Genomic DNA, 11,827 nt, shown 5'->3' with positions numbered 1-11,827 from the left:
ATTATTGTGTTAAAAACACGGAAAACGAGCCCTTAGGTATACACTTCTTTCCCTTATTTTATATATATATATATATATATATATATATATATATATATATATATATATATATATATATATATATATATATATATATATATATATATATATATATATATATATATATATATATATATATATATATTTATTTATTTATTTATTTATTTATTTATTGACAGTGATAATATGGTGATCCCGCACAATATACTATACACGTGTTGCGAATGGTGCAGTTATTCTTTCAAAAACACAGACAATTCTAATATCGGTAGGTGGCAGTGATCCCGCAATTCTTTTTAGTTTTTTTCAGCGTTAATGAGTGGCCCAAACTGCGTAATCACAATAATCTGTTTATCAAAATGGTGGTCACTTCAGAAGTTCTGCACGCAGTGCTGATCCGTGGTTTTAGAGAAGCAGAGATGCCTTAGCTCCGTGTGAAAACAATGGATTACCGTTCAAGCGAACGTTGCCCTTGTTTTCTTCGGTGTTTGCATAAACGTTCGCGGTCTCTAGTGCGACCTTGAGATAACGACGGTATTCCCGACCTTTTCGTCAGTGTGGCGTTAGCTGCAGGAACAGTGTGGGCGTATCTGATAAAGGAATGCGCGAGCTGTGCCGGTCTCCGGTCGGCTAGTGAAGGTGGTGGTCCAATCGGCCGCTGATAAAAGGCTTTGTCGTGAACACATGCTGACGTCGGCATAGAAAAAAAGAAAAGAAAAATTCGGCAGATCCCACGCACTTGGAATCGACGTTATGCGAAGCGTACGGAGGGAAGCTGACCGGGTTGCAATTTTTTTTATTGAGCGACACGTCACGAAATGACGCTAAATATATATGTACAAATGTTGCTCGCACAGACATAATTTGAAGACTTGCAGATGTTTATGTAACCAGTTCTTTTCACTTACGCAAGGATGCCAGCTGGAACATGCGTATTAGCAACACCAGAAGCTGGTATGAAGCGCTGATGCTCGCGAGGATGCTGGACCTGGACACTGCTACATGAATAAACTTCAGAGCATGACAACTAACCACAACTGACGTTAACCCGACGTGGCGGCTGTATCAAAGGAGTACATATGTAATGTTTTATAAAATTGGGTCTGCAGCACTGCAACCACTATTGACGTTTTACGAAGATTAGCGTCTGTTTGAACAGTAGACCTGGCGTAGCTCTGTGGTAAAATGTTTCATTGCCATGCAGAATGCTTAATTGGATTCGCTTCCAGCTGGGACACTGACATTTATTCTTTGCATTCGTCGGAACAACGCTACCAATGTCGGGTATTTCTCAACACTCGCGCGTTAAAATTGCCCATGTGTGTTCTCGTTGTTCCTGGGTAGATACTCAGTGTCAATCACCTGTGGTACATACCCTCATACCAGCGACACATACCCGCCCGTGGGTATGCGCCGCTGTCTGGCAGGAAGTGTCTGACGATGTACGCGACGGGATTGTGACATTATTTATGTCATGACCAGGGCGTCATATTCGTCAAACCATCTTACCCTCCCATGGTGATTTTGGTTCATGCCAAGTTAATGGGTGACCACGAGAGCACCCAAACGTAAGCGGCTAGATAGATATATAGATAGATAGATAGATTGATTGATTGATTGATTGATAGATAGATAGATACACAGATAGACAGACAGATAGATAGATAGATAGATAGACAGACAGATAGATAGATAGATAGATAGATAGATAGATAGATAGATAGATAGATAGATAGATAGATAGATAGATAGATAGATAGATAGATAGATAGATAGATAGATAGATAATGCTCAAAGTCGCCGAAGTTCGCTAAGAAATGCTTCCCATTTAAAACTGAAGGCGATGCACGTACAGGCGTGCATAGAACATACACATAGCGATAACGCCTACATGCGTGTACAGCCGCGGCCACGTATGTGTAGAGCACGCTAACAGCCGGTTTTTTCTCTGCGGGGCGAAACCTTGAGGTAGTGTCAAGCTCTGACGTGGTCAGCCTGACAACTAGGCTGTGCATGCTCCTGGTACACCACTTAAGAGCTCGCACACACACACGCACACGCACACACACACACACACGCGCGCGCGCGCACACACACACACACACACACACACACACACACACACACACACACACACACACACACACACACACACACACACACACACACACACACACACACACACACACACACACACACACACACACACACACACACACACACACACACACACACACACACACACACACACACACACACACACACACACACACACACACACACACACACACACACACACACACACACACACACACACACACACACACACACACACACACACACACACACACACACACACACACACACACACACACACACACACACACACACACACACACACACACACACACACACACACACACACACACACACACAGAGAGAGAGAGAGAGAGAGAGAGAGAGAGAGAGAGAGAGAGAGAGAGAGAGCGCGTACAGTACGTTGCATATGCATGAGAACGATCATCACTTAGGGCTGTCTAAATAACATGAGACTGTTCAGCGCTTGTTTGAGATGTTTATTGTTGGATTGCAGTCAAGCGTTACTAATTGATAACCTGATTTGCAGATGCGATTGTTTAGAATTAAAGATTGTCGGGGGATAGCGATGTTGCCTATAGCGCAGCTGGCGCTTTGTGATGTTTATCGTGCTCCGTCATTAATTTCGAACGCGCGCCTCCTTGACAAACCCTCGTGTGACGTCAGCGAATATCGAGTTCTCTTTACGATAGTGCCACACACGAAAAGGTCGAAGTTGGTTACCGTGACGAATTGTGCCCATAAAAAAAAAAAGAATCGTGCTGTCGAGTGGTTCGAGAATAGGCATGATTACCTTGAAGATTTTTTGGGGCCTATATCGTTACCGGCGCTTTTTTCACTCTCCAACGCGGCAGCACGCGTCAACAACGCCTGTCGTCGGTGCGACTCTGCTGCTCACGGTTTTCGCTCCACAGCAGCGTCGTTCGTAAAATTCTCATTTTATACAACGGTTGAGATAACGGCGCGCGCCGTGTTTTTTTTTTTTTTTTTTGGAGCTTACGGGTGTAGTAATAGGGAGTCCAGTGTTTGCCACGAGAGGGGTTAAGACGGCCTGACGTTTTTTTTCCCCGCTGGCGGAGCTCGCGGCGGGCAGGTGTTGCTTCTTGAAGCCTGCTGGGAGACGCCGGTGATTCACTCTCTTCTTGACAGCGCTTCTGGCGGGGAGAGAATTGGCCGCGTGGCTGAATCCTCGCTTCTCGGAGCAGAATTCGATTTCATTCCGAGAGGACGCGACTCCTCAATACGCAACTTGGCAACGCGTGCTGTACGGTAGTGAGGAGGATAAGCCGGCAATTCTCGCGGCGGCCTGCGATGTCGTACGTGAGCTCGCGGCCTGCCTGCCTGCCTGATCGTTCGCGCGTCTCGATAAGCGCCGGACGCCGATAGGGGGGAGGGCAGCCCGAGGGGTGTTGGCGGCGTCGTGCACGGGGGTCAGCTGTGCGCGTATGCTGCCACATCCCACCGTACGTCGCGACATCGCGCGGGTTGAGTGATTCAGTGCGCGCGTCTCGGCCCCGGTTCCGCCTCGGGCGTGCGGATGTGGGGAGGGACATGGCCGTGGAACGCAAGGAGAGCTACGTCGAGCCGTCGCTTGCCGCGCTCCACCGCAACGGCAGCGAGCTGCTCGTCGGCGATCGCTGGAAGTTTCTACGCCCCCTCGCGCTGCGACCGCTCGCCGACGACGACGAAGACGGCGTCGAAGGTATACAGGCAGTCCAGTTGCCTACCGCGTTTCCCCGTTCCGCGGCGTCTGTGTTTGTTGCGTGAAATGCATTTCACATTAGCCGGATTCGGGAGCTGATGGATCTCGTGGTGTGCGCGGGTCACCCTCTGGCGACTGGAAAGTGCGAGGACGTGGATTCGATTCCCTGTCGCGCGGGGCTGCGCATAAATTCAGGTGTGTGTGTTAAAAGGAACTTCGGGTCGTCAAAAATTAAACCCGAGTCGATCAGCCACTGAGGTGTGCCTGGTAATTATATCGTTGTTTTCTCTCGTGAGGTCGCGGGATTGAATCCCAGCCAAATTTTGATAGAGGCGAATGCGTGAGGTATACGCGTGTACTCGGCTGTTGAAATTTCCGGAGCCCCCCCCCCCCCCCCCCCCCACTCTACGGTGTCCCTCATAATGGCATCGTAGAATCCCTGCATTTATTACGCACATAGATGTGATTGCCCCCCCTCCTCTTCTTCGAAAACGGGTGAAGTCGTTAATGGTATAGCGAACTATAAGTATTGATATATTTCTCCTGCGTAGTGCACCGATCGCCTCTGTTTTCGTGTGTGTGCGCGATGACAGGCGATGATGCATAGTGGTGTTGCGCCCGGCTTGTGACGTTCGACCAATTCGATTGGTTCTATGCCTGCACGCTATTAATGATATGCGCCAATAAAAACGCACTGCAACTGCGTGTGCGACGCGTCGTCGGCGTGTCAGATCCGCGACGCACGCCGTTTGGTATAGATCCGATAGCGCGCGCGTCGTGGCTCTGACTCGTTTTTTTTTTTTTTTCGGTGCTCGCACATTCATTTTTTTTTTTCATCATTCGTTTCACTCGAATCCTTGTACGCATAGCTTCCAAAACATGTATGGTAATGCGTTATATACCCGTGGTGGTCAAACGTGATTCCCATCGCACCATCTGCGTATAGAACGCTGGTGCTGTAGATAAGTTGATAATAGTTATTTAAAAACCATGTTGAAGCGACCCTCATCGCGCATTTGTTCCCGTGTTAAAAAACAAACAAACGGCTAGATGTTTATGTACAGATTAGCAATGCAATAGTGATAAGCAAGGTGATCAGGTCGGCGACTCTTGAAACGAAGTTATCAAATTTTCGATTAGATTGCCGGTGGCATTTCTTTAGCGGCTCGTTATATTGTCGAGTGTCTGTAAAAAAACTTCGACTTTTGATGATGTCATGTCCTGCGTATATATCACGTGCCATTGTACGTTCTTTTGAATGCTCGATTCATTCATTTATCTACACTTCTCTCGCAGTAAGTCTCCATAGTCTTTGTATATTGTCAGTAATGCGTTTTTTTTATTTGTCTGTTACAGCGAAGTGCTCGCGAGTAGTTGTCGGGCAAATATTTGTCTTTTTGCCAGATACCTAGACAGCTTGTATGAAGTTGCCTAAATAGAGTTTTCATTTGCCATCAGTTTGAACCACTGCAGCCCACTGCAAGCGCGTGGATCCATGTGTTCTTTATCTCATAAAGAGAAAGGGCGTGCAAACACGCACACAAAATGGAATTCGGGACACGAGCACGAAAAGCTGTTTTGTGGCATCACATTACGCCCGGTCTTTTTATCATGAACACATATCAAGTAGCAGCTCAGCTCTGTCATTTCTTTATCGTTCAAGTCTTTTTTTGAAGCAGGGACGATTACAATGATTGCACGGTTGCTTACGTTCATCGTCAACAACAACAACAACAGGAATAATAATAATAATAATAATAATAATAATAATAATAATAATAATAATAATAATAATAATAATAATAATAATTAGTGATTAACGGAAGATAGGGCCGGTGGCTGTTCGTGCAATGAAAACTGTGCCGCTGTACTTCCTCCCAATTGCAGTAAACTAATTTGCATCTCAACGATAGTTAACTGGAACGTGTTTGTTGACGTTGACCGTATTATCTCGAATGCGCGCTTGTTTATCCCACTGGCGTAAGCTACCGGTGATGTAACCGCACGCTTGTTATATCGGTTACCTTTCGCGACAATGCAGCTGCTGCGGTCGACGGAGAATGCACCACTGCGGCTTCCGTTTTGAATTCTCCGCGCCGTGTTGTGAATGCACTACGTGCGTGACCCCACCGTCGGCGGCTCTCGATAGACACAGGCGGCTGTGTATAGGAAAAAAAATATCCGAGGTTCTCCTTCGGCGGCACAGCTGCGTTTGTCTCCCCGCGGTGGTGACCTTGGCTGTGGCAGGGGTCCGAGCTCCCCTCACAAGTACACCAACGGCCGGAGCCCTCCACTTCTTCTATTTCGTTTCGTCATATTCTCTTCGAGAAACGAAGAAGAGGGAGAGGTATACGGGAAGGGAAAACCATTGTCGGAGGGTGTCCTTTTCGTGCGCCTGCTGTTCTCTATTCTTTTTCTTTCCTTCGCTCTCTTTCTTCCTTTCTCTTGTTTCCCTTGAGTCTCCGGCGCCGCTTGGGAACGGTGCGTTGCACTGTTCGCCTGCGCGTGTGCGTGCGTGCGCTGTTGATCGCGCGAGTGAGTCGCGGCTCAACGGAAGAAGACCGTGTGCGTTGGTTTGGTTGGTGGAGTCGCCGCTGCGCACTGGCGAACGGAAGCGGTAGATTTCCGAACGTTGCTTCCGCGGTGTCTGCTGCCGATCGTCGTGGCCTCTCGCGCGAGCTGTCATCGGAGTCGCTGTCACCGTCGGCCAAGGCGGAATTGGCAGAGGCGGCGGTTGCGGCGGCCGAGCTGGCTGCCACGGTTCTCATTTACACGCCGTCTACGAGCAGCGGCTTGCCAGCGGGCCACCAGAGCAGGCAGCTACACCAGAAGTGCCGGAGACGCGCCAAAGGTGGGGACAAGCACCTATATGTCCAGGCAGCGCCGAGAAAGAAGCTCTTCTTTCTGAAACTCTCTCCTTCTATAGTTTTGATAGCCTCCTCCTGTGTGCGGCTAAGCTACTGGCAATGATTAAACAAGCCCCGAATGACGACTCGTGAATTGGTTTGTCCGTTTGAATGTTCCGATAAAAGTTGCATTTCTTTCTAAGTACGAGTTATTCCTCATCTCTGGAATTTTTTGCTGGCCGCGTGGCGAGAAACCGATTGTTTTAGACACGCGGTGTTAGGCCGGATAGCAGCGTACTGTTGGATCGCGCGCCCGTCACCGTCATGACGTCATCCACATAGCGAAATCGCCCGTTTCGCGACTGTGTCGGTGTCGTTTCGGCTATCCGATCGGATTTTTTGCGTCCGCTTCATCTTCCGCAGGTTGATTTACATCGCTGTAGGAGCACCTGATTCCTTTTTAAACGGCCAACAATTGGTGCACGTTCGATCGGACATTAATCCCCCCCCCTACCCCCCTTAGCTGGCGTGCCATTGGATGCATTGTGCTTCTGAAGTGTTTTTCCTCCGCAGCGCACATAAATCATGTATGCGTGACATCTAGGTTGCCGTGAGAGCCTGCTGCAGCTGTAGCTGTAGTGTGTTCTGCATGCCAACATGTGCGGAAGTACGATTTCACCTTACTTCGGTGACTCAGATGAAATAATGAAGTATAGGTGTCTTGCTTTCAGGTGTTGCTTGCTCTTAACGCTTCTATCGTTAATTATCTTTAAGACTGATCGAGCATTTTTCGATTATAGACATTTCAAATCGGTTTGAGGGGGAAAGGGGGAGCTGCATCACAACATAAGCTCGTGTACCTTAGGAGTACCATATCAGTCCAGTTGGTAATGATCATGCTTACGATATTAAAGCTTATGCTCATGTCAATTAATTTTTTTGTCCTCGTTCCTTAAGTGGTGGGAAAATAACCTAGCACTCTTAGCTGTACATCATCGAGACCCGCTTGCACATATGGTGCAATGGAAGGTTTTGTCTCAAAGCCATATCACTAGTGAAATGCAGCAATGTCATAGCAGTAGCATACTGTGGTCATCAGGTTTATGTTGTGGTACTATTTACAATGGCATTAGGCATTATTTTGGCCAATGTGCCTATGTGCATTATCTCATAACCTGCTGTAAAGACATTGCAGCTGTTCCTCCTTTTCTGGAATCTCATGGCAAATAAATAAAACAGTTCACAATTATTTTACCTTTGGTTAGCCTTCCCTCTAAGATGTATTTCAAACAGACATGTAGATTTCCTTCATAACGACTAAAACGCATTCTTGGGCTAGTGCATGGTTTTGTAGTAAATATCGGAGGCACAAAGGAATGAGGATGAGAGGCACGAGTCCTGTCGTTTCTTGTGTTCATTTTTTTGTGCCTCTAAAATTTTGCTTCATATGATTTGCTGGTACATCAGGGGAAAAAATTTAACACTGATGAATTTCACATCAACATTGCAAAACAAAAATCTGGCAGATCCCGTGCGTTGTGGCTATCAATTTCAAGCGAAGCAGGCAGTGAATGACTGCCTAGGTCCCCAATTCCTAGTTTTAGCCTTGACGTAGCATTATGAGTGGTTTATCATTTTTGTATACATTCAGTAATAGTGCATCTATTGCATGATTACCAGTCACAACAACTACAATGGTGTGTAAAGTGCAGCTCATGGTTCAATTTATTGCCAGCCCTCCTGTTGGAGCGCAGGCATCAAAAAATTTTTATTCAAATGAAATGGATACTACAGTGCGATGATGCGCAAATCACAACTAGTGGTTGCCAGCGTATTTGAATGTTTCACTGCAGCTCGTAGAGTCGTAGCTTCATAGAGTCATATCTAATGTTCATTTCACAAAGGCGGGCCGAACTAAACATTCATCGAAGTCAATCATCTCTTTAGGTGAGAGACAGTCTTAGACCATGTGAAATACTGCCTATGCAAATTTTCTTACATCAAAATGGCTTTCCAACTTTAGGATGGTCCTCGTTGAAGTACTTAGTGTTTTTATGCATTTTGGGTATGGTACCTTTTCAAACGCTCTGTATTTTGCTTCATTCTACGATCCGGCATACTGCGATACTATTCTTTTCAGTCTTCATTGAGGAAGTTATGCATCTATTCATGATCCATAGTTTCTTGCCCGGTCCCTGCCTACAGGCTCATCTGGGCAGCAGCAGCAGGAGCTCGAAGAGCAGCTGGGTCCCTCGGCGGCACAGTATGAAGACTTCCACACGATTGACTGGCAGCGGGACTTGGCCCGGGACCGCATGCGCCACCGGCTCATTGTCAAACGTCGCGGACAAGGCGGTCTGGTGGAGCTCCTGGTGGGCTTTCACGACGCATGGTCGGGCTGGCTGTGTGTGCTCCTGGTGGGGCTGGCGGCAGGTGCCACTGCGGCCGTCATCGACATTGGCGCCCTCTGGATGAAGGACCTGCGCGAGGGCATATGCCCACAAGCCTTCTGGCTCAACAAGGAGCAGTGTTGTTGGGCCTCCAATGACACCTTCTTCAAGGGGGATGACTGCAAGCAGTGGTACAGGTGTGTGTCCGCAAGACGTACCTTTACTGGAGGCATACCTGTTTGAAAGTATCGTAGCTGTTATTTCGTCGCCTGACACAGCAGAATAGTGGTACTACTCTTTCACTTTCTTTTTCTTCTACCCATTTTTCTATACGCTGCCGTATAGGTATCCTCCACCAGAGATGGTTACAGTTGTGTAATTTTTTACTTTTGTCTTGAAGATTAACTTGGCTGACATGTGTAAGGGTGCAGTTGTGTGTTCTTGCTGTGCCAGTCAAAGCCTCATGACAGATTTTGAAAACACTTGTTCGAAATCTTAGTGTATGTAAAGGGCACCATGTATGAGTCAAGTCAAGCATCACCACAATAATGCCTTTCTTTCATAACCTGTTTTGCTTCAGAAGGTTTAACCTGACAAGTTTGATTTTGTCGGATTTGGCTGCTTTCCTATATTTCACTGCAAGCAAGGGTTTTTTTTTTAGGAGTGGTATGGAGGAGGGTGGCTAAAACTGTGCTAGGCAACGCTGAAATGTTAGAAAAATTGGGCTGCTTGCTGACATTTTTAGCATTGGTGATGGAACACAATTTAGGGTCTAGTAGTGGGCTATACTTTGAAGCATGCATATTGGATTTCCAGCAAAGCAATTATCAAGCTCAAAGTAGGAAGTGGGCAGCAAGCTGTAGAATCTCGTATGTAAACCTACAGCATGAGCATAATATATATTGGGTAATGTTTTTCATAGAATATCTTGTATAATGGTTTTTTCTTAGGGGTGGGTGGACTGACTGCAGCAATTTGTTGTATATGTGTAAGGAAAAAAGCACAGCGCACCTATTGAGTAGAACTCGGGATTGCCACTGGCAATATGTAAAGGTGGTGGGTGAATGTACGACAAGTAATGTTTTTTCTATGTCTATAGAATTAATTGAAAAGGGTACCATGTTATAACTGTTTTCATGCATTTTAGAAAGCAAATTTATTACGATATCTCATATTTTGGACTGCTCTTGCTTAATTTATGAAATGATAAGTGTTGGCTAGCTCTGCTTGTGCGCCATTCAGTTCTTTGTCTCTCAAGCTTTTAAACAGGGTTTGAGTGTTAAATATACTATGCTTCATGGTTTAAAGGGACACTAAAGTCAAACAACAATTTACATCAGTGTGAAAGCTAAATGTATGACAACATCTGAAACGACAATATTATCAACAACTGTGCTCACTTACCGAGAAATTAAGGTAAATGCACAAGAACACAAGTGCCACAGTAGGACATTTTCAAAATGATCCCGATGACATCAGAAGGACGGCCTACAATTAATCACTAGTAATTGATCTAACTGCACTACATAAAGAACCTTTCGTTCATCAAGAGACTCAATAAAATGCTGCTTGTTCATTTCTGCTTGATTCATGGAAAAAAGAACCGCTGGACGTTACTGTAGGGAATGGCGCGAGTGGTTCAAAAATTCAATTTTTTTGTGATTACACGGAACAGGTAGTGCCATCTAGCGAGTTGCAGTTGAAACAAAAAATGTCTGTAATCTCGAAGCCAATGGCTTGAAATTGATCAATCGCCGTTGTTGCTGCTGTGGCTCCTGCTGCTTTCGGTCTGCTGCTACTAGTGCAGTAAAGCCGGGCAATGTTGTGCACGGCAACAGTACGTGAATCAGTTCGGTCGGTCTGCTTCTTGAGGCGGGTAATTAGAAGTGCGCTAACCCGATGCGGACCACTAAAACGTAATTTTATTTTAAACTAGGCCTTTCCTTGGCACAAAAGTAACACTACGAGGTTTCTCGGCCGCTATTTGAACAATCACAGTTGACTTAATAGTTGCCTTTAGTGTCCCTTCAATATGTTTATACGTGTTGTGTAGTGCTTCCTTGGCTCTGCATAGGAAGCAGTACTTTAAAGGGCCACTCACCAGGCCCCATACCGAATTTTAGTTAGACAGTGGAAGTTCTTGGGTTTCCGATGAGGAACATTTTGCCACAAAAATTTTTCAGATTGGTTTATCACGAGCGGAGAAAACAGGTTTTTTGAAGCGGCGCGAAACGAGGATGAGAATAGGCAAGCTTGAAACCCTTGCCGCTCCTCCGCGTTTGAGTTTTAAATATACTATGCTTCATGGTTTAAAGGGACACTAAAGTCAAAACAACAGTTTACATCAGAGTGAAATCAAGCCAAATCTTTTCCCCACCCTCTCCAGCATCCGACCATGAGGTGACGTGCGCATGATGTGCCCGAACAAGTCCTACCCCTGAGCACGAGAGCAGCGTTGCTTTGTTTACGCATGATGTGCCCGAACAAGTCCTACCCCGGAGCACGAGAGCAGCGTTGCTTTGTTTGTTTACCAGCGTTATTGTGTGGTCTTCAGCCTGTTTTTGCGGGATGGTTTGGAAACGCTGGCTTAAAGGCGGTAGAGTAGATGAGCACAATGAGTAGGCGAACGCGTAGGAGCGTTCCACCGCGGTCGTCTGCTCAATGCGCTGACTTCGGGGACACGAACGCATGTGAAACGCTGGCACATTAGCCCCTCACCTCGTAGCATTTCACGGGAAAAAGTGAAAGAAAAA

The 11,827-nt window shown here is 46.3% G+C and overlaps 1 protein-coding gene across 2 annotated transcripts; it reads left to right on the top strand.

The window, feature by feature from the left end:
* Positions 1 to 3,582: 3,582 nt before the first annotated feature.
* LOC142795415 (H(+)/Cl(-) exchange transporter 3-like) lies at positions 3,583 to 9,369 on the top strand. 2 transcript variants are annotated; one of them, XM_075886051.1, is made up of 2 exons: positions 3,583 to 3,838; positions 8,890 to 9,364. In XM_075886051.1, the coding sequence occupies exons 1-2, from the start codon at positions 3,688 to 3,690 to the stop codon at positions 9,315 to 9,317; spliced, it is 579 nt and encodes a 192-aa protein (XP_075742166.1). In that variant the 5' UTR covers positions 3,583 to 3,687; the 3' UTR covers positions 9,318 to 9,364. The 2 variants fall into 2 exon arrangements, with proteins under 2 accessions (XP_075742166.1, XP_075742165.1); XM_075886050.1 differs by lacking the exon at positions 3,583 to 3,838 and adding an exon at positions 3,878 to 4,033 and having other exon boundaries at positions 8,890 to 9,369.
* The last annotated feature ends 2,458 nt before the right edge of the window (positions 9,370 to 11,827 follow it).

The sequence above is a fragment of the Rhipicephalus microplus genome, unplaced genomic scaffold (genome assembly GCF_043290135.1).
Source record: "Rhipicephalus microplus isolate Deutch F79 unplaced genomic scaffold, USDA_Rmic scaffold_655, whole genome shotgun sequence".
Classification (NCBI taxonomy): Eukaryota; Metazoa; Arthropoda; class Arachnida; order Ixodida; family Ixodidae; genus Rhipicephalus; species Rhipicephalus microplus.
The sequence above is the reverse complement of the archived record's forward strand: the minus strand, read 5'-3'. Positions and strand labels throughout refer to the sequence as shown.

Coding starts and splice junctions, on each gene's coding strand:
- LOC142795415 (XM_075886051.1), top strand. CDS start 3,688: ATGGCCGTGGAACGCAAGGAGAGCTACGTCGAGCCGTCGCTTGCCGCG. Junction 3,839..8,889: donor CGACGAAGACGGCGTCGAAG/GTATACAGGCAG, acceptor CCCTGCCTACAG/GCTCATCTGGGCAGCAGCAG.